This window comes from Mustela nivalis (genome assembly GCF_964662115.1).
Source record: "Mustela nivalis genome assembly, chromosome: 14".
Classification (NCBI taxonomy): Eukaryota; Metazoa; Chordata; class Mammalia; order Carnivora; family Mustelidae; genus Mustela; species Mustela nivalis.
In genome coordinates, this window is record NC_139033.1 from 20286096 (window position 1) to 20308378 (window position 22283).

Below are 22283 nucleotides of genomic sequence, written 5' to 3' on the forward strand. Positions count from 1 at the left end.
CGCCGGCCTCGGCCTCACCCCCACCCCGCCGGGGCCGCCGCCCAGCGCTCGCGAGCCGGGCCGCGGGGCAGGCGCGGGGACCGTCGCCTCGAGGGCCGCTGGCCGGGCCCCGCCGAGTCCGCCCTCAAGTCCGGTCGCGTCCACTCCGGACGCTTCCCGGCTGCTCGTCTCTCGGGGTCGCTGACCACGTGCGGCCACGGGCCTCGCGGCGCGTCTTACAACCACCGGCCCTTCGCTCGGGGACACGCCGCCCTCAGGCCGGGCCGCACCCGCGGGGCCTCGGTGACCGGAGCCCGCGTGCCGCCGTCCCTCCTGCCGCTGCGCGCGCAACCCCCGCGCGGTGGGCGGGGCCTCGGGACGGGGCGGGGCCACAGCACCACCTGGTGGGCGGGGCCTCGGGACGGGGGGGGCACAGCGCCACCTGGCGGGCGGCAGGTGCACAGGCCCGGGACCCGCGGAGGCCACTGCGAGCCCCGCACCGCGGGCCGCCCGATGACCCCGGCACGGGGCTGTGGGGCCGCGGCCCCCGCCTCAGCGGACCGGGAGGAAGTCGCCCCACGCTCCGGGGAAGCGCGGGCGCTGACGCGGGCCACGGCGCCGTGTCCGACAAGGGACTCGGCCAAGCCGGCTCACGGGGCTCGCGGAGCGCGCGGCCGAGGCGCGGACGCGGGGTCCAGGCAGGGCGTGCGGCGCGCGAGCTCGCGGGCCCGTGTCACCTGCACGGACGGCGACCCGGACCCCGGGCTCCCCGCGCGGCGGCCGCTGCCCCGGAGCAGGGCGTCTCGGCGCGCCGCTCGGGCTGCGAGTCGGGGGAGCCCCGCGCCCGCGCTCAGGAGCGCGCCCCGGGGAGGGGACCCGCGCCGCTTCCACGGACACGCAGGCGGTTCGACAGCGAAGTTCAATTGTGAGAAGCAGACAGACAGACGGACAGAACGCGGCTGCGCGCCCCGCACGGCCGCCCCGGGCTCCCCCGCCCGCGCCCCGGCCCCGCAGCCCCGCGCCCCGCAGCCCCGCGCCGCGCCTAGGACGAGAGCTTGGAGTAGCTGGGCGGGGCCAGCTTGCGCTTCAGGTGCTTGAGCGCGTAGAGCGGCAGACAGCTGACCGCGGTGACCGCCGACACCTTCCACACGAAGGTCGCGCTGGTGATGAAGGCGACGTCTGCGGAGACACAGGAGCGAGCGTCAGAGGCGGCCTCCAGCCCCCGCCGCCCGCAGCCCCGCCGGGCGCCCCGGGCACCGGCCACGCGGGGCCTCCCGTGGCCCGTCCCGCACCCGCCGCCCAGCGCGGCGCTTCGCTCCACCGAGCAGAGACCCGAGGGTCAGACGCGCGCAGGGACCCCGAGCGCCCGCGGCGGGCGCACGTGCACGCAGGGCTCGGCCGCCGGCTCGGGGAGGCGACGCCACCCCGGCGACCCGTGGGACCCGCGGGCCAGCTGTGTGGGCGGGAGCGGCCGTCCGGGAAAGCCGCCGCCGGCCACTCCCGGGCACGCGGGCGCGTCTCACGCTCACGGAACAAAGCGGGGCCGCCTGCGCTCCGCGGGGAGACGCGCGTGCAAGAGCCGACCCGGACCTGGTTCTCCCGCGGCAGCTGCCCCTGGGCCCCTCGTGGGTCACGGCTGTTGCACGCGGTGAGCCCAGGGCGCTCCTGCCCACAGCCGGCGGCTCAGGGTCTGGATTTCACCCGGGAAACTCCCCGCAGTGTGTCTCGGGGACTCGACCACTAAGACACTGAGGCAGACCCGCGGAAGGGAGGGTGCACGGCGCCCTTGGCGACACCCGGAGGCCCGGCCCCGGCCCTCACCAGGCACGCCAGGCCCGGGGGTAAAAGCCCACGGGGCCGCCTGCTTGGGCCACGAAGAGTCAGTAAGGAAGAGGCAGCTGCTCCCGGCAGGGGCGAGTCTGCAGCACCGTCCCGCTTCGCCCCTGCCTGAGAGAGGCGGCAGCGCAGACCCAAGGAAAAAGCTTTGCTTCTGCAGTGGGTGGACGCGGACTTGTCGGCCACGTGTAATGTTCCAGTTAGGACAGCGAGGAAATCCACAGTTCCTGCCGCTGAAACTCGCCCCACACACGCATTTCGCGACCTGCCCTTCTGCCGTGGAGACGCTTTCCTGGTACAGCTGCTGCGCGTTACCATCCGTGTTCACCTGCACGAGTTCACCCGGCACCTCGCGCGACCACGGGTAGCAGAGGCGCGAGGCTCTTCTTTCCCTCCTGGAGAAAACGAACCATCCTGGAGACCGCCGGAGCGTGCGGGGCATGCTACTCCATGACAGAAAATACACGTCGACTATTTGTTAAGGGTTAATGCTTTGGCCTTCAGATGGATTTTCCCACAGCCCCGAACCAACGGTGACACAGACGCATTTGCTGCAGCAACGCTCCGATGAGGCCACCGATCAGGGAGGGCCACCGGTATTGGAAGGCGGGCAAGTCAGAGCAGAACCCTCGCCGAGGGTGGGACCCGCTCCAAAGCGGCCACTGAACGTGGAGAACTTCTGGAAGCCTCCCAGCCTCCTGCAGAGGAACCCAGGACGTCTGTGCCCTGTAGGACAGCCCACTCCAGAGGGCCGAAGGCACCGCTGCCAGCAGAGTCGCCTTCTGCTCAGCCTCCTTTGAGGACGCTTCCACAAGTGGTGTTCACAGTCTGTGTCCACACCATGTCCTCTCTTGGCGGCCCTGCGGGCCCGCTGGAGGCTCTCTCCTGCTCTGCCGAGTACACTGCCCTCTGCACTGGGGTACCTCCCCCCTGTCCCCAAGACACCTCCTCCAGGCACACTCCTGTGCCTGAGGCCCAGCCCCCAACCGAGGCTGCTCCACTGGCTTCTCCCTGGAGCTCCCTGGATATTGTCTTCACCGCTGAGGGCGTCTGGAGCCTCTGATGAAGCTGGGTCTTGGCGTGAGTTGGTCACTGTCCCTGGCGGGCACCTTTCCCTGCAGACACGCAGACTTCAGATCTAGATCTTTCCTGTGCATTCTCTTTCTGGGACCCCGTGGTAGCCAGAGGGCAGGCCTCCTGGAGGAACGCAGAATCTCTCTGGTTCTCACCCCTCCACCTGACTCGTTGCCTCTTTGGTCATCTCTTGGAGCGCCCTTGGCTTAATTTTCGACTCGTGCTACGTATGTCTTTGCTAGCATGCTTCTCCCCGAGGGTTCCTCCCACCCTCTGGGCCCCTGGACGCACTTCCTCTGTCTCGTCCGCCTGAGGGTTTCATGTCCCCTGCCCGGGTCTGTTGCTGTCTCCCCAGCTGCTGGCTCTCCGCGCACCAGGAGCCACGAGGCTGGGCGAGAACCTCTATGGGGCGGGTCATTTCCTCAGCGGCCTCGGCCTGAGCACACGCCTGTCAGGCCCACCAACGAGCCTCGCAGCACAGCAGGCCGGGCAGGGGACAGGAACTTAACACTCAGAGTGTGAATTTACGGGAAGTGCTTGTTTGCACAGACAGTGGCCTGACGAGCAACTGTCTGGAGGGGACCCGGGCTCCCTGGCCGCTGGGCGGCAGGCTCCTGCTCTCGTGGGAGGCACGAGCGCCAGCAAGTCGTGGAGGTTGGGACCTCGGCACTGGTCCCACAGGGGTAACAAAGGCCCAGGACTAAGCAGCCTCACCCAGCGACAGTGAGCACTTTAGCTGTTACTATGGTCACTGACAAGACCACCAGGGACACGGTGCTGTTTTCCCTTTTCTGAAAATCCTCTGGGAAATTTCACCTCAGATCAGGAAAGCACCCCAAGCCGTGTTTGTTTCATGCGGCGTGGACATGGGGACCGTTTCCGCCAACAGGGGCTTGGGCCAGCTCTGGGAGCCTTGGAGCACCTGGCGGTGACGATCGGTAGGACGAACGTTGCCGTCAGGCTCGTCTGACAATATTCCTTCTCTTCTCGCTGCCCTAATTCTAAAAACCCTGAAAAGATCGTCTGTGCTCCGTGGGCAACATGGGTCAACGCTGGGACAGTGAACGGTGTGACGAACGCACTCTGGCTGGAAAGGCTTGGGGCAGGGGGCAGGGAGCAGCCGGCTGAGAGGAACGCAGACCAGGGCCGGCAGGGACGCTGGGCCAGAGCGGGCTGCGCGGGGCTTCTGTGCACAGCGAGCTCCTCCCGCGGCCCGTGGGCCCCAGGTTTTAGCGGAAGGAGCGTGAGTAGGTCCCATGAGCTTGCGGCTAAGGGCGAGTCCGGCCCACTTTCCCTCCGCTCTGTACAACAGGGTGACAGGGACGAGCTTGGTGGCCACCACAGCACAGTGGGAGAGCGGCCCAGCGGCCACATGTTGGAACAGGTTCTGTGAGCCACTCTGTCAAGGTCACCAGACTGGTGACAGTGGAGCTAGGATGCGCACAGTGACCCCGCCACGGTGCCCATGATGCTTCGCACACACTGAAGAGGTGCTGGGGTGGAGGCCACCAGCGTGCTGTCCCGTGGCCTCCGTGTCCAAAGGCAGGCCTCGACGCCATCTGGGGAGCTTGTCAATTAGCAAAAAGAACAAATGCAGCAGCTCTTGTGGAAGGAGTTTTTGGAAACGGCCATCTTCAATATAAACTTTTGAAAAGCCAAGAGGGTGACAATTTGAATTTCGTAAAAATTTTTTTCTAAAAAAGACTTTTTAACAAAAAAATTTTTTTTTGTAAAAAAAAGTTCTATCTTTCCATAAAAATAAGCTTTTTGTGTAGTGAAGCCTTCTGATGTGGGTTTTATTGTGGTTTGCAATTTAAGACAGTGTATCAAGAAGTAATAAAAAGGCGCGCCTGGGTGGCTTGTGAGTTAAGCCTCTGCCTTCAGCTCAGGTCATGGTCCCAGGGTCCTGGGATCGAGCCCCACATCGGGCTCTCTGCTCAGCAGGGACCCTGCTTCCTCCTCTCTCTCTCTCCCTACTGTGATTTCTCTGTCAAATAAATAAATAAAATCTTTAAAAAAAAAGAAAAACAAATGTATAAAAATGAGTAACAGACAAGGATTCCCATGGCAACTTACCAAAATACTCGTTTAAGAAGGCAAGGGAGGCCACGTAGCAGCCCAGGCTGAGGACCTCGGCCACCACCATCAGCCAGTGCCACGTCCGGACGGTCAGGGCCACCATGAGCAGCTCGGTGAGGATGAGGGCCGTGAAGGAGATGGCCACCACGTGCACAAACTCTGACTCGAACAGGAGCAGAGCCCCGTACATGAGGATGCCGCCTGCAACACACAAGCATGGGACCCACGGCCGTCAGGGGGGACCCGGCGCCGGGCCAGCCCGCTGCGCAGACAGGGCCGGCCGTGCGAGCCGACGTGCATCACACTCGGAAACGCAGGATCACGCGAACCCCCTACTCTGTGTGGACAAACGATTTACTTAAACTCTGGACTAAGAATAAAAGACGTGGCCCCAAGGAGAGGCTTAGGAACGTTTTAGTACTTGGGGGCAAGACCAGGCCGTCTTCAATCAGCGAAACCGTGTTCGCTGTGATCTGCCTAATCGGCTAATTCACCTCCAGCGACCTCTCGTTTATCTGGAACACTCACCAGAGGGCTACTGACTTCTGTTTACGTAAGTGAGGTTTCTCACGGTCTGGACATGACTCCGTGAAAAGAAAGCACTTGGTAGGACAGGATGTGGGACATGGTTGGTAAAATGTCTCCAGATTAACGTTTAATTAACGTTTAAAAACGTGCATCAGTAACCAACCACCTGGTACCCTGCACTGTGAAGGGCCCGGCCGGCTGATAAGTACTGGTTCCCGGGGCAAACAGTGCGGTGTTCAGCATCGACAGAACTCGAAGCCTCTGCACTTCAGCCGAGCGGGGAAAGCGCCACCGCCGGCAGGAGACAAGCAGCCCTCCCTCCAGCCCGTCTTACCTTGGTAAACACTGACCAACACCCAGACGAGGAAGGTCTTGAAGGACAAGGATCTTCCCTAGGGTAAACAGCGGAGTAGGTTAGTTAGCAGAGTGGGACAACACGCGTGACTCACAGGTTTCCAAATGGCTGGTTACGAGTACCTTCTAGAAGACCCCCAGGCCCCAAGCCCACGGACTGGCCCAAGACTTGCCTTCCTGCCTGTGTGCGGTGTGCGCCTGGCCCAGAGCAGCGGGCGCACATCAGCAAACGCTAGAAGCACCAGGGCAGAGACTTTGTCATGCTCTTCTTTCTTGGGAACAAACACCCCTGTGTTTACCCCTAGCCTCTCCAGGTGAGAAAGGACGGTCTCTCTCAGCTGGGGCCGGGGTTCGCCAGCCCGCAGATCCCTTCTGGAGAAGACGCCACGTCCGTCCGTCCGTGAGGGACACAGAGTGGCTTTCAGGCGACAGCCTTCACATTTACAGCCGCGATGGGGCTGCGCGGGATGTGTCCGTGATGGAAGAACTTGGCCTGCGTCCCCTCAGCACCCAAGAGGGAGACGCGCCGTCCGCCAGCCACACTGGCCTGCTAGTGCTCAGGGCTGGTCCACGGCAGTGCTTGTCAGGTGGGGCCGTGGGCATGATGGGCGCCGGACCCGTGTGGTCACACCCCGGCATCAACCCTCTTGCGCAGTGCAGTGTGTCCGTCACACAGGGCAGACGCGGTCGCCAATTACACACGACGAAGTGCGAACGGTTCGAGGCTTCCCATGAGTCCGCGCTGCGGGTTATCTGTGCTGGGTAGCGGACAGGTGACCCGCGACATGGGTTTGAACTGTGCGGGTCTGCTGATGTGCATTTTTTAAAAATATGGTATTTTAGTATTTTATATTTTAAAAAATATGGTACTGTAAATGTATTTGTTTTTCCTTGTAATTTTCTTAACTTTTTTCCCTCCAGCCTGCTTTATGGTAAGAACACAGCACAGAACACGTGTAAACACCATCCGTGTTTCCTGGGGTGGGTGAGGTTTCCGGTCACCAAGAGGCCGCGAGCCCTTGGGTGTTGGGGGAGTCAAAGTAATATGCAGATGTCTGTGCAGGGGGTGGGTGCCCCTGACCCCACAGTGTTCAAGGGTCAGCAGTAAATGCCCAGAGTCCGAAGCTCTGCCGGTGACCTGGGGCCTCAGAGGCACGTCAGAAAGCACTGCCCCAAATGGCCCCAAGGAGGGATGAGCTGTTACGCAACAGATGCCCCGGGGCGCCTGCCACAGTGACCTGCAGAGCATCTGAGATCTGAGCCACGCCCACCTAGACTTGAGTGACTTTTCAAAAGAGACACAGGCCACAAGGCAGGTGTGGCCACTCCACCACCTTCCTGGGAAATACCGGCTCAGACCTAACAGGTGTCCCTGAGAGTGGTGCTGGGTTTCAAAGGGGCAGGAGGTTCAGGGGCCGCACGTCCACATCTCCGTGCGTATGTGCCAGACGCGTTTCTCTGCCCGGATACCAGCAGGTGTTTGGTCTTTCATAAAACTCATGCAATTAGGTATGTGGCTATTTGTATTTGAATATTTTAAAAGAGAATTTAATTTTTTGATATAAACATGAAAGGTTTCCTCTGTAGCTAGACTTGCTGACATCTTTTATGTGATATAACCAGCAGTTTACACAGTGAAAGGTACAGAAGGGGGCTGTTGCTCTCCTGCATCAGGAACTGCGAACTTCCCCCACGGGGCCTGTGAAAGTCAGCACACCCTTGTGCACGCAGGTCAAAGCTCTGTATGCAAGCAGACCACAGGTTAATAAGGCAGAACACTACAGAATGGGCACAAAAGCTGTCAATAAAATGACTGAGACACGATGGGAACTGTGCATCGACCACGAGCTCCTGGATGTGGAGCTTCTCGGGGCCCCAGACCTCAGCTTGGACAGACGCAGTGAGGGGCTCATTGTACTTGGTGGCACAGATATGCACGAACACTGGCCACTGATGGCAGGACCCAGCCCCGCGTGCAGGGGCTCTCCTGGGCCCACACGCCTCTCCTCCTGTGTTAGCGGAGGAAGAACTGCCGGTCTCCAGCTGCGGAAACTCCCCTGGCAGGAGCTCTGTCCGGAAACTGCACAGACACCGCTCAGGGTCTGGCTGGCCCAGGTCTGAGTCCTGCTCGGGACACCTCGGGGTGCCCCAGGGCACACACTCAGCCTCTGCGAGTGGTCTTGTCCTCCGTGAACAGAAGTGATAATAGCACATACTCGTGTGGATAAAAGGAAATAAGGAAAAAGCCAGAAACCTAGAGAATGTTTAGCATTTTAGGGATAGATCTTAGAGATCCAGAAGTACGTTTCTATTACGTACCAACCAAACTATAAAAGTAAAATCAAGCAAATCTTGGGAAAGGTTAATCCCTCCGCAGGTCGTGTGAATGACTCACTAATCTACCTTGGTCTGAGACACGTGGGGCACAAGCGGCCGCACATGTCGGTACAGACACCTCCCATGGCCCCTCCGTCCCCGACTCCGACGACCCCGACCCCAGGCCACTGCCCACCCGTCATCTGGGCCCAAAGCTCCGCATTTCCCAGGGTGCCAGGCAAACGGGACCATATGAGCTTCTGAGTCGGGCTTCTTTCGGGTAGCAAAATGCATTTAAGATTCCCCCGTGTGGCTGGACACTGGGCAGTGTGGCTGCGGTGACCGGCAACCCTGGCCTAGCGGCCACCATTTCCTTACAGGATTCTGTGTGCCACAACTTTTCGCTTCTCTTGGGTAAATGCTGCGTCATGTGCTCAGTGCATTTAACTTCACCAGAACTGCCGAACGGTGCCCATGCCACACCGTGTGCCCGTCAGTGGGGAGCGAGCACGTGGCGCTGCCACGCGTGGGACCCTGCCTTCCCGTGGTTCCCACCCGCCGTCCCCGCCTGAGACACGGCGGTGAGCACAGCGTCTCCAGACGCTCACTGGCCACGTGCACGTCGTGACCCATGCTGTGCTGCCCCTTCAGGGCTTTTCCAGTTTCAGTCATGGGGCCGTGTCCTTCCTGACTTGTGAGGTTCTTTGTACTTTCTGGATACAAGGCCTCTGTCGGGACCGTGATCTGCCAGGACGTCCGACGAGGGTCTTGCCTCTTCACTGGCTCAGCAGAGCCACCACAGAACAAGAGTCTTGGATTACGATAAAGTCCAGCCTGGGAATGTTCCCTTTTCTGAACCATGTGTCCGAGCCGCGTCTAAACAGGCCTGCCCCAAGGTCACACACGTGTTCTTCTGCGTTCTATTCCACAAGGCGAACAGCCGTACATTTTACGTCGGGTCTAGGACTCATTCCGAGGGAGCCTCCCCATAACTGTGAGGGTGGCTGGAGGCTCCCTTCTGCGGGCGGCTCTGACGGCGTCTGCTTTCCCTTCGCGCTTGTCAAAGACCTGCTGTGACACCTGCGGCTCCTGCGCTGGGCTCTCTGTCGACCCCACTGGTCCAGGAGTCTGTCCTCCGCCGGGAATGCCTTGTCTTGGGTAGAGCGAGTCTTCCCAACTGGTTCCTCTTTTTAAAACACGGTCTTGGTAATTCCAGTGCCCCTGCCTTTCCATGTCAATTTTGGAATCTGGCAGCTGTTGGGCACATGGAGTTTTCTGGCCACATTCTTTTGCACCTTTCAAAGTCCCTCTCGACGGTGTCCCACGGCGCACACATCTGGCACACAGTTTGTCAAACCGACTTTGCTTCTCTATTGCCAAGGCTGTTCAAAACCATTTTTCAGACCTCAACGGTTCCCTGCTGGCACACACAATCAGAAAGGAGAAGAGAGATTTTTTCCCTTGAATCCTACCAACTCGCCAAACTTACTAGTCCAGAATCCTTGGGGCTTTTCCACAGAGATGACTATGTCATCTGCAAACAGGTCCTCCCCTAATTTCTGTCTTTCACTTCTTTTCATGCCGTATTACTGTTATTTCTAAAATTATATTATGAATACAAATATACATTCCCAAGCTAAAACCATTTGAGAATATTCAATGGGAAGTAAAAACACAGCGAAGAGACGCTGACAGCGTGTGTCGGACGGCGTCAAGGATTCTGACGACAGACCGCAGGACACCACCCACTCGACTCCTCACAGCTCTCTCCGCTGCCACCCAAGCCCTCCGCGGTTAGGAGGTTACCCTCGTGAGCACACAACAAGGTGCTGCTCGTGGAGCCACAGCTCTAAGTCTGAGATATCAGGACCACGTGGGCCGGCTCAGGTGAGCGTGGGTGACCGTGGATCTCAGGATCACATGGCCTTTCTTGAGGGGCCACAGACTGGGGTAAATTGAGTCATCTGTGCCGTTGGGAGGGGGCAGGCACACTGGGTCCCTGTCTCACTGGCAGAATCAGAAAACTGCGAGGAGCTACTCATCGTGAGTGACCTGCGAGCATTCAAAGCAGAGTCTGACCTTTAAAAGAGGAACAGCAGCAACGGTCACAGACACGTCCCTTTCTGCAAGGGTGAAGCGACAGGGCTTCAGGAAGGGGAGGGGAGGGGAAAGCTGCTTCTTTGCCGGGCGGCTCCGGACGGCTCGCGGAGCCACGACTGAGCAGAGCGCGGACTCCAGGCTGGGCTCAGGCTCTCCGGAGAGACCTGGGAGCAAACATCTGTGCTCCGGATTGGCCGAGCCTGTTAGAGGATCTGTAAGGCCTGGGCTCTGAAACGTCTCAGAAAAAAAAAAAGACAGGCTATCAAATAAGTACGAAAAGCGGTATTTTCTTTCAAAGCATGGTACTTTCCCCTCTGTTCTGCTCGGCATACGTATGCTGCTTCCCGATTCCTCTGCAGGTATGTTGGGGATTTGCTGCGACCCTGGTCTTCTGCTCAGAACAGGCTGGACGCAGCCCTGCCTACAGCCTGTTCCGTGCTGCGCTTGTCACGTTCTTCACCCTGAATTTACTTTTTCTCTCCAGACTGAGCGTGGGCTTCCTGGGCCAGAGTGGCGTCTCGCTGGCACCTCTGGCAGCCGCAGACCCAGTGCGTGCTACACAGACAGGCCAGGCGGACAGGCCTCCTGCGGCACCGCCAAGTGTCGCAAGTAACGGAAAGCTTCCAAATCTCCGCTTTAGCAAGAAAACATAACTAAATTGTGGGGCGCCTGGGTGGCTTAGTGGGTTAAGCCTCTGCCTTCAGCTCAGGTCATGATCCCAGGGTCCTGGGATCGAGCCCCACATCGGGCTCTCTGCTCAGCAGGGAGCCTGCTTCCTCCTCTCTCTCTGCCTGCCTCTCTGCCTACCTGTGATCTCTGTCTGTCAAATAAATAAATAAAAAAAAATTAAAAAAAAAGAAAAAAGAAAACATAACTAAATTGTATCGAGTTCGGTGGTTAAGTACTTTAGCGCCACTTTGTTTTCGAAGGATTTCAAGTGGATCAGATTTTGAACGAAGTGTTTACTCTAGAAACACAAGCGGGATGGACGTTGGATCGTGAAGAAAAGGAGAATTTTTTTTCAAGGAAGATCCTGAGCAGTGAACTCCCGGCCCAGTCACGGAGAAGCGGCGTCCGGCTGGAGTGCGCCAAGATGCTCCCAACTGGTCGCCGCCACAGAGACGGGCTCTCCCGCTCAGTCAGCACTAAACACTCCTTCCTGACACACTCGTGCTTTCTGTGTCACCTCATGGGGACGTCTGCGGGTTCATGGCTCCCTGGGACCCTGTGGAGATCTTCTTGCTCCCAGAGCAACGGAGGTGCTGACGGCCGGACTTCTGACCAATGGGGACCGTCAGGCTCCGACAGTGGGTGTTCACCCCACATCCCACTGACAGGACTGCTCCGACGTTGACCGTCTGGGGACGGCACCCGGGCTGACCCGCAGTGACCGTGAGCAGCGGAGACACTGGCCACCTATGATTCCAGGGAACTCATCTGGTTCTGTGTGTACGTGGGAGCTGGTGTCCCCCTTACGTCCGTGAGGCGGCATTTAAGTGAACATTTCTGGAGTTTAAGGAAATAAGGAAACACGTAATCTACTAAAATCACGATTCCTCATCGAAGCTTCCTATGGTTCTTAGATCTTTGCTCCTGCTCTGTTTTACTGAATGATGGTCTCACCATTTTAGAATATTAAACCAAAAAGTTTTCCTTTTATTTGTAATACTCACAGTACTATGCTCAGGACACTAATGCTAAATATATACACATTTGGAAACATGTCTTATATATACATTTCATTATGAAATCAAATACGGTGTTATCGAACAGGGGCTGACATTTTATTCTACACTGAGCTGCTCAACTAGCTTTATTTCCGTCCTCACTGGAAAAGCCACGTGAGCACTCCATGTTTTCCAAGAACCTTTCAGTCTCAATTCCATCCGGCTCTTGTAACACCATGAAACCCGGTGATCAACATGGCTGGGGCAGGCACAGGACGCAGTTCTGAGTGGTGGGCGGTTCTGGTTCTTCCTCCGCACTGCTAGGGTTTTAGAGATCCGAGTCAGTAGTTTCAGGTTATCATTTATGAACCCAGATTTGACTGGGGTGAGTGGATTTTGTTCTCCGTGCTGCTTCAGGAAAACTCCAAAGGCACCACGGCTCGTCCTTGCAGGACTGGGGGTGTCCCGTGGAGCTCGTCTTCCACGCTAGAGAAAGAGGGTTTCGTGAAGAAGTGTGACCAGCTTGACGCTTCCTTCAGGAATGCCTGCATCTGGACGTAGCTCTGCGCCAGAGAAAGGGATCTTCGGCAGGTTCAGGGAACACACGTTCCCCAGCAGCATCTCTGTGACCTCAGCCCTGGGTCCCAGTGACAGACTCTCCATCTTTCCTCAGACGTGACTCTGAATGCACGGCGGAGGAGGGCTTGGGCAGGCACAGGACTCCCAGCCGGCGACTCTGAGTTCAAAGTGCTGGGACGCTGCCACGGTGACACAAGCCCGTCCTGCCCCAGGGGACGCTGCTGTCAGCAAGTGTCCCTCACCGGGCACTCGTCTGCCACAGAGCGAGCCCAGTCACCACGGGTTCAAACATGGTTGAACACCTTTAAAATTTCAGGTGTGGTATGACATCAGAGCTTTACTGCAAACATTCGAGAAAACAATTGTTTTCCCTTTTTAAAGTGGGACTCAAAAGGAACACGGCAAAAACAGCTGGTCGTAAAACCTTCCCAAGGACAGACGTTACTTAAGACCTTCTGGCAGCTGCTTCACAGCGGGCGCTTCTCCTCCCAACACCAGCAGTGGCTCTGCTGGTCCCCGGCCCTGAGCCTGTACCTTGGTGAGGTCCTTGTAGAGCTCCGGGTACAGCATGGCCATCTCCGGCTTCACATCCTGGTCCAGCACCAGCGAGAACACCGGGAACATGGTGTACAGAGTCGCGTACCTGCAACCGAGACAGGGCGGTCAGCGGGCAGCACGTGCCACGCCCGACACACCTGTCGCCAGAGGCCGGGACCCGACACGCGGCCGCAGACTCAGATTCGATCCCAGTGCTCAGCGTGCGGTGTGGAAACCCCATCTGGGAGCCACAAGCGCTCACAGGAACCCACTTTCTTAAAGACACTTTCTATGTTGAGGTCACGGTGGACCCATAGGTGAGGCACGAAGAGAGCCCGGGGCCCTTCCCCCCGTTCACCCCACGCACACCTGCAGCCCAGTCTCGCCGCCGCCACGTCCAGGACCCCCGAAGCCCGCCCCCTCCTGCTGCCTCTCTAAGTCCCCTGGTGCGGCTGCGCACGTGCCTTCCCACCCAGCCCGGCTCCCAGGACGCCGCTCCGGCTCCGCGCGCCGTGGCAGCCGCTCCCCACTGCGGGCCGCCGGCCAGCACTCGCCGTCAGGCCATGCCCCCCCCGCCCCCGCCCTGCTCACTCACTCAAGGGCACCGGAGTCATCCTCGGTGTTGGGTTCTCACGGAGCACAGCTGTGAACACTCCCCGCACGGCGTTTTCGTGAGTTCCCACTCATTCCAACAGGAGGGCCCCCTGGGGTCATCAGCCCAAGGGTCTCATTGCGGAGGAACGGGCTGTGCCGCCCCGCCTGGCCGGGGCATGGGGGGCCTCCGCTTCTCCGCACGCCCCACCCGTCTCCCTGAGGGCTACTGACGGGAACATCTGTGCAGGCGCTCGCAAGCCAACTATAAGCTCCGGGCAGCTGCAAGCCGGACGGCTCTCGCTGTGCCGGAACGGGAGTGCCCAGATGTGTGGTGGCGAGCATGTGCTGTCGTTCCTGAAGGAAGAGCTTGCCCCAGGTGGCCGTCTCGGTCCACACTGCTCCCTCCCGCCTGGTCCTGGTGAGGACCCCACGGGCCCTGGGGCCACTTCCCCCCCGCCCCGTCTTGGTGGTTTGTCCTCTGTCTTCCCGAGTCTCTGTGTGACGTGTCTCGGTGTGCATGTCTCCGCACGCACCCCTTTGGGAAGTTTTCAGCCATTCTCTCTCCTCCAGCCCAGCACCCCCGTCCTCCCTCCGGAGCGCCAGGGACACGAAGCTGCGGCCCCTGAGGCTCTGCTGGTCTCTGGGCTCTCAGGGTGCTCCCAGGGGCGCCGTCCCGCGTCCTGCCCTCAGTGGGCCTCCGCTCTGCTGTGGGCCGGGTCCGTGGCCTGTGCTGGGCTTGGCGGTCAGTTTCCACCGGGCTCTGCTATTTCCCATCTCCAGGCGGACGTGCTCCATCCTCTGTTCTCACTGCTCCCGCTGCTCACTGAAGTACGTCTTCATGACGGCTTCGACTCCCGTGTCACACAACCCCAACACCTCTGGCATCTCAGGGCCAGTGTCAGCTTCTTGACTCACTCGGAGCACTTCCTGGTTCTCGGCGGAGCAAGTGACTGTCTACTGAAACTTGACATCTGGGTGCCACGTAGAACACTGGGTCTCCTGGCGCTGCTCTGCTGGGCAGGGGGTGCTGCTGTCCTCCCCCAGGTTGGGGACAAGTCTAGGTTCCTCCGTGTGTGACACCTGACCAGGCTGGGTATGTGTGGGGTCTCGGCTCCGCACTTTGCAGGGAGGTGGGGGTGGTGTTTCTGTGGGGTTGGTGGGAGCAGAGTGGCTGCCATCTGAACGCGGTGTGTCGGGCAGACCCGAGCACAGGCGTATTCCACCTGGGCACCCGCGGGCGCTGGGCTGTGCTCAGGAAGTGCACCTACGCCGTCTTTCCTGAAGCGGGACTGGATTTCTTCTAAATGACTTGTGCACCTGTGACAAAGCTCTGCTGCCCGGAAGGTACCCAGGGGGAGACCCAGGTGGGGAGATCTGCGTGTGAGCAGCCCTGTCCTCAAACGGGCTTCTACGGTCACTGGTCCAGGTGGCGCTGCCCCATCCGTGGGTCATGGAAGGGCACACCGTGTCAGGGAGGGCATTTCGGCCTGCCTCCTATCGCTGCGTGCCCATGGAGGCCCCCGGGGGCCGAAATCCAAGTGCTTCAGAGTGGTTGGTCCTGCATGAGGTTAAACAGGCTCAAGACCAAAACTTTCTCCATATTTGTTTTTTTCTAAGGTTTTTAGAATTTATTTGACCGGGAAAGAGGGAGAGCACAAGCAGGAGGAGCAGCAGCAGAGGGAGAAGCAGACTAGCCGCCGAACAGGGGGCCTGACGTGGGGCTCGATCCCAGGACCCCGGGACCATGACCTGAGCTGAAGGCAGACGCTTCACTGAGTCACCCAGGCGCCCCATTTCTTCCTAATTTTTAACTTCGTCAATCTTCTCAGAACTCCCACCCACTTAGAATGTGGAGGCTGAAAGCACTGGGGAGTTTGGCAGAGCCCGGCTGATGGGCACAAGGCAGGTGACCCCCTCCAGCACCTGTGGATGCAGCCAGTCTCAAGCGGTGGCCAGCCGTCACACGAGTGAGCCCCGCAGCCAGCTGAGGGCGGCCTGTCCCCGAGGACGATGCTGAGAACGTGCCGCGCCGGCAGACGACAGGCCAAGAGGGGATGGTGCAACAAGGTGGGACAGGTTCTTGACCCGGCGTCTCGTGGAGATGTCCACTTACTGACCCGCGCAGTGAGCCTTTCAGAGGTGCTGTGACACACAGGATTCCCCAGGACTCGGCCAAGGAGTACTTCCTGGAGGGGAGGCCACAGTGTGTGGCCGGACTGTGGCGGGAGCACCCACGCCGCCTCGCCCGCGCCAGCGGCCCCTCTGAGCCGATGTGACGGAGCAGGGCGGACACCTGCCGCATGAGGGGGGCTGTTTGCGACCCTGCAGGCTCCAGGGCCAGAGGTTCCGTCTCAGGACGGGGCTCCCATCTCGTCTTCCGTAAAAGCATCGCTTTCTTCCCCAGCACATCTGACGGCTGTTCTCTAGGTGAGGACAAAACTGATTTAGGGTTTCCGGTTGAAGAAGTTTCGCGTAAGAACCCCTCTCCTCCACTCCCACCAAATTCTGCATATTAATGCTTAAGAAAATCACGGCTACCTCAGGTGACGGACGCACAGAAAAACCCCAAATGAAGCCAACGCAGACAGGCGCTTCGAAAGCACTTGGGGCTCCTGCGGACGAGGGAAGGATCCAGTTGGGCCCGCGGCCGCAGCCTCAGTGGCCCGGGCTCTGCCATCTAAGGAGGAGTCACCACCGTCCCCCAAATTTTCCTCTGAGAGTTTCAAGTCCATAGCTTTAAATCATGAAAGCAGTGGGGATGGTCACGCGTTTCTCTGGCCACCAGGAAGCTGTGCGCCAGGCAGACTCCAGGTGCGGCCAGGTCCTGAGTCACCCCCACTCTCTGAAGGCCCTTCATGGGAGGGGCACCATGAAGACCAAGGCAACGGGAACGGTAAAGCGTGGCTGGAGCTGTTGGCGCCCTCACGGTCTCCCCTCGGTCGGTGCTGGGGCCGCTGGAGAGCCGGCGGCCGTGCGGCGCAGCGCCGCGCACCCTGGACGCCCGAGCAATAGCCCTGACGGGAGCCGCCCCGCCCGGCCTGGTCCGTGGGGAGCTCAGGCCGAAACGCAGAGCGGGCGCTGTGGCCTGCAGGAAGGTGTGGGAGAGGTCCACCCAGGTGAGGGGAAGAGTCCCCGGCCAAGGAGACAGCCGGTGAGAAGGCGCAGTGCCCGGGGAAAGGGCGGGTCGTCATGCCAGCTGGCCCGGGCAAGTGGTACACTCAGGGCCGGCCCGGCTTGGCGTGGGGAGAGCCGCCCAGGCTCCCCGGTGGACGAAGCCTCAGGAGCGGCAGGAAGCATCTGCCATCGGCTCTGTCCTGTGAGGCTGGCGACTTACGGCTCCAACATGTTTGGCCTGACAGGCCCCGCCTACTGCGCCCAGTCTCTTTCAAATTATTGGGGACCTTGGGGTTCGGGGAGTGGTCCGATGAGACGCGCTCAGGAAGTGGAGTACTTCGAACACCTCCTCGGGGCAGAAGAGCTTGTGTGCCTGTTCTCCGCAGCCCTGGAAAGCGGCTAAATGCTGCGGGAAGGCCAGCCTGTCTGAGGCCGGCCCCAGGGGGTCCTCCCAGCAGCCCTGTGGCCTCCAGCACATTCCCAGGCTCCCTGGGCAACGCCTTCCTCGCCCGAGACATGGCGGTGTGGGGTGTCCGTTCCCCACGATGCCATGCGTTGAGGGTCAGCGCTCTGAACCATCAGGGAGCGCTGGGGTGACCTGCTGCTGCCTTCCGAGTGCGAACGCGTATAAGGAATGCATGGGCCGTGGGGGAGTTGGGTTCCGTGGGGCTGGTGCGGGGGCGTTGCGAGGCACCACGTGTACCTCACTGCCACAGTGGTTTTACGTCCTCGCGGAAGCCACGGGATGAGGGGAAGAGCAGCTCTAAACTCGTTCACCGTTAGCGGAACAGTGGCAGCTACAACAGCACGCATGGGGCAATCTCTGACCTACCCTCCCCGGCTGCCGAGTGGGGACCTTGAAGAGAGAGCTCGCTACCGCCGGGGAGATGGCCAGTGTGCGCTCCGGCCTGTTGCGTCCTGTCCCAACACCCCGTGCCTGCGCGTCGGCTGCTGAGTGGTCACTGGTCACGACGCAGGCACACCCCCCGAGCCCCAGCCCCCCGTATCCCAGCCTGCGAAGGGGCCGCCACGGCGCCTGGGCGTCCCCCAGGGACACCGACGTTCTCCAGACCAAGCAGCAGCAGATGGCGAGAGGCCCAGCTCCCGATGCGGGTTCTTACTCTCAACACCGACCAAGCGCGGTGACTCAGACACGCTCTAGCAGTGGTTCGGCGCCGGGAAGTCCTCCCCAACCGAAGCCGGGCAGGTGTGCGCGGGCCGCCCCACTTACCCCACCATGAGGAATCCTTGGTACAGCGGCACGGACGCGAAGTAGAAGACAGAGGAGAACACGGCCTTTGGGAGAGGAGAGCACCCGTCAGGCCCACACTTGCTCTCCCGGCGGCCCCGCCCGCCCCGGCGCCGGGCCCCGCGCACCTGCATCGTGGAGATGATGAGGCCCCGGTGCATGACGAACTGGCCGAGCGCGGCCGAGCGCTTGTAGCTGCTGCGCCCGTGCACCATGAGCAGCCGGCCGACGTGCTTGAACTGCGCGATGGAGAAGTCCGCAGCCAGGGCGGCCTGCCTGCCCTCCTGGAACGAGCACAGGGCCTTCCTGAGACCCCGCGCGAGGACAGGCGCGCCCAGGAGGGACCTGTAGAACCCGGCCTCCGCCTGCTGGAGCCAGGTGCTGTCCCTATGACCTTGGAGGGGACGGGCTGACAGGGTGTGTCCGGCAGCCGCAGGCAGCTCTGCAGGACGGCAGGACCCCCTCGGCAGGACGGACCTGAGGCAGAGACCTGAACGTGGCATCTGCCTCCTAGACGGCCTTTGGGTCCCGGCAACAGCTGCTGGCTGCAGGGGAGCCACGAGGCAGGCGAGGGGAGAGCTGTCAAGGCCGCTACCGGACACCGCAGGGCACCAGGAGGCACAGTGGCCGAGGGGAAGAGACTACAATCAGGCTCACTTCCACACAAGACAAACCTTGACCGCAGCTCACAGCTGGGTGGAGACACAGACATGCCAGCGTGAGCGAGATGCTGCCGGTGCCAGGACGGCAAGAAGGGTCTGCAGGAGGCTGGCGGCCCCTGGGCTGGGCCTGGCAGGGAGGGGACAGCAGGGCGCTGGTCTCGGGCTTCCCTAAGAATAGCAAGGACGTGGGGACACGGGGGGCTTGGCGCTGGCGGCTCCTGCTTCCTACCTGCACTTCCTAAGGGTCTGACGGGGCAGTGGGTCGGCCTGGGACCCGAGTATGTGGCTCAGGGCTGGCGGGAAGCACACGGGACGCCGCGGCGACCAAAGGGCCCACGCACCTTGCCCTCGATGCCGATGCCGCAGTCCGCCATCTGGATCATGCTCACGTCATTTCCTCCGTCGCCTGGCGGTGCGCAAGCGGGACAACACGGACGTGGAGAGAGAACACACAGAGACGCATCCTGGTCTCTCTCCCACCAGGAGGGACCATCTCCCAACACCCAGCTCCACCCGCTGCTCCACGACACAGCAAGCTGCCGCAGCTCTCAGGACCCGTCTCTCTCGGCCGCCCGCTCCCGGGACGGGCACTCACCGATGGCGCACGTGCGTCTCCCCGTGTGCTGCTGCAGCAGCTTCACGATGTGGGCCTTCTGCGTGGGCGAGCAGCGGCAGCACACCACGGCCGGGCACTGGCAGGCCAGTTCCACGAGCTCGTGCTCGTAGAACTTGAGGCAGACCTGGGGGGACAGAGCCTCATGAGCACGGCCACCCGCCACGGCCTGTGGGGCGCGGAGAGCAAACGCGGGAGGACACGACAGCTCGTGCCAACGTGTGGGGTACACGCTGCCCGCGCCCTCCACCCAGCTCTCAGCCACCCCGTCCGGCTGGGAACCAGAGCTCGCAGGGACACAGGGACACAGAGGCAGCAGGGGTGAGGAGGGAGGAGAGAACAGTGTGGAGCCCCGGGGAGGGAGCGGGACGCCTGCAGAGACAGCAGGCAGCGAGTGGGGGTCAGGGTGCGGGTGGGGACCCCGCGTCTCACCCAGAGCGCCACCACGGACCGGACCGGTGCGGCTGGGCACGGGGCTGGCGAGCGCGGCCACCGGCATGACTGAGGTGGGGGCCCCCCATGGAAAGCCTCCACTTCGTCTGTCTCTTTCTGGGTGGTCTCAGCCCCACCTCTGCTAACGGAGATCTTTTTCTCATCTTTAATATAAACTATTCTGTTTCCATCCTGAATCTTCAACTTTGTCAGCAAAATAAAACCCCCCAAAGTTGCCTTAGGCTGTGGGGCCCCCCAATGTGCGGGACGTCCTGTCAGAGATCTGGGTCGAGACCCCCCAGCACCAGCCCACACTGACAGTCGGTGCACCTGCAGGGGACGGGGGCTGTGCGTCCTAGGACGGCTGGTGTGCCCGTGCCTGGTCTGGACAGATGCTCCCCCGGACCTCACAGGGCCCCTCAGGGGCTGTGGACACTCCTCCCTGGGACCAAGACCAGGACAGCGAAGGGCTGTGTGCCCAGGCACCGGCAGCCACCTCCATCTTCTCTCTTCTTGCTCTGTGGTGGCCAACAACCTGTGGCCCCCTATCCAACCCCCTGGGACCTCCCGGCCCCATCCCTGCAGGACGTGCGCACACCGGCTGGATCTCCCTCACTATGCCACATTTGCTCCAGCTTGCGCGCTCACCTTATGTTACCCCAATGGCCTGCACGCACGTCCCACTCGCCACCTGCGCCGTCTGACGCAGGGCACGGCAGACTAGGGAACAAAGCGAGTGCCGGGTCGTCTTCAAGACACAAAGCCACTGCTCCCAGCCCACAGCTTCGCCCTCATTTAGATTCAAGTCGATTCAGAAACTTCGTCCATAAGACAGGATGAACAGCCGCAAGGTCAGGTTCAGAGCCGCGTCCTCGGACCGACTACAAACATCTCCTTCGACGGGCAGACCTGGGCACACCGGCGCGCCTCTCGGTCTCCCACCCTGCCAAGAACCCGGGGCGCCCACAGCAGCCCGTGAAAGACACACGTGCGTGTGTGCAGCGGACGGAGGCCCATGCATCCCAGCCGACCTCCAGAGGGAGCCGCACGCCTGGGAGCCGCAGCCAGATGCCCCGCACCAAGGGCGCAAGAGAGGCCTCATGCACCTGCTCCCCGAAAACCAGGATGGCTCCGCCCCGACAGCAGGTGCTCGGCAGATGAAGAAGCAGGCACAGAGCGTACTACTGAGATGATGGACAGGGGCATCGAAGACCCAGACCCAGAAAGAGAAGACCATGCCTTCGGGGAACAGACGCCAGGAGGGAGGGGCAGGCGGGAGGCCCTCCAACATCAGGCTGCCTGTGCCGACCGACTGATCTCTGGTGGGGACCACAGCAGCAAGGAGGTTTAGTCAGAAACACACACTCATGAAAGACAGTGGACAGAACTCAAGTAGCGACTTCTGCTCCTTCACAAACCACACTACAACAGCTGTGAAGAGGGATTTTGTAACAAGGCACGAGGTCTAAGGGGGCCGGAGGGGAGGACGGAGGAGCACACGTCTGGGCACTGGAAAGCCGAGGGACACGTGGTGAACAACTCCACAGCCGGGAAAGCCTCTGAAGCCGACAGCGGGAAAGCCGGGCTCGCGGTGAGGGCGAGCAGCCCCAGCACCGACGCCCCGGGCAGAGGGTCCAGGAAGTGTCCGCCCACGGCCAGGCCCACAGAGCCACCCCCAGGGAGGCCGCGGGTTGCTCCAACTTCTGCCCCGGCAGAGACAGGCTCTGCGGAGACCAGCCTCGCCTCCAGGGACACAGATGGACGGACAGACAGACATGTGCTGGGTCCGAGACCAGCCTCACCTCAAGGGAGTCCCCAGATATGACCAGCGCACAGTCATGCTTCCGTCGAAAGGCGTTAAGCTCCAAGTGGGCCTCTCCCCGATTGGTTACCTCCACAAAAAGAAGAAAAGCGCCCAAATTACAGTGTGATCTAAATCAGAGGCACAAACAGCCCCTCTTTGTGAATCCGTGAAACCTTTAGACACATTTAAAATCAAATGGTGCTTCACTCGGGCGGTCCGGTCCTGGAACGAACGGCTCTTCTGAATTTCTCCTACGGCACCGGGAGTAAATACCTGCTCACTTAACACCAACCGCTTTCCAATGTGTGACAGCTGCAGGCAGCACACGTACACTGCACAGTGCCTAAAGCCCGACGGGTACCAGGGCATAAAGGGAACAGAGGTGGGCCGTCAGTACGCAGGGCACGGGGACCCTGGGGCTATCAGCAATGCCGTGAGGGAGACGCCCAGATGTCCATGGAGTATTCCCCAGAGACACGGTGATGCTCACTGGGGGGGGAGTGTCTGGCACTTCCACGGGGGGCCGTGTGCTGGGAGGGGTGACCGTCAGCACAGGGACACAGTTTGTCAGACACTTCCGAGCACCCACCGCTGAGCCCAGGCCGGCCACGCAGCGGCACTGAACTGAGGCCCCGGCTTTGTGTGACCTGCCCCCTGCTGTCCCCACTGCGTGACACACAATGTTCTTCTGAAATGCTCCTGTCGTCCCTGCCACGGGTTTCCACTTCCTCTGTCAGTTTAAGCAAACAAAGCATTTGAAGGATTA

The 22283-nt window shown here is 60.7% G+C and overlaps 1 protein-coding gene across 5 annotated transcripts in view; it reads right to left on the reverse strand.

The window, feature by feature from the left end:
* Window positions 1-887: 887 nt before the first annotated feature.
* Window positions 888-22283, reverse strand: part of ATP9B (ATPase phospholipid transporting 9B (putative)) — a 219959-nt gene continuing 198563 nt past the window's right edge. For 3 of the 5 annotated variants that reach the window (XM_082699939.1, XM_082699936.1, XM_082699935.1), the window contains 9 exons: window positions 21516-21605; window positions 19264-19408; window positions 19010-19074; window positions 18135-18290; window positions 17989-18053; window positions 13047-13155; window positions 5831-5888; window positions 4966-5169; window positions 888-1158 (listed from right to left, as the gene is read on the reverse strand). In XM_082699939.1, coding sequence (XP_082556065.1) covers window positions 1022-1158; window positions 4966-5169; window positions 5831-5888; window positions 13047-13155; window positions 17989-18053; window positions 18135-18290; window positions 19010-19074; window positions 19264-19408; window positions 21516-21605 — 1029 coding nt within the window. In that variant the 3' untranslated portion in view covers window positions 888-1021. Of the gene's footprint in view, window positions 1159-4965; window positions 5170-5830; window positions 5889-12028; window positions 12853-12921; window positions 13156-17988; window positions 18054-18134; window positions 18291-19009; window positions 19075-19263; window positions 19409-21515; window positions 21606-22283 lie in introns of those variants that run through there. The other 2 variants (XM_082699938.1, XM_082699937.1) reach the window with 2 other exon arrangements.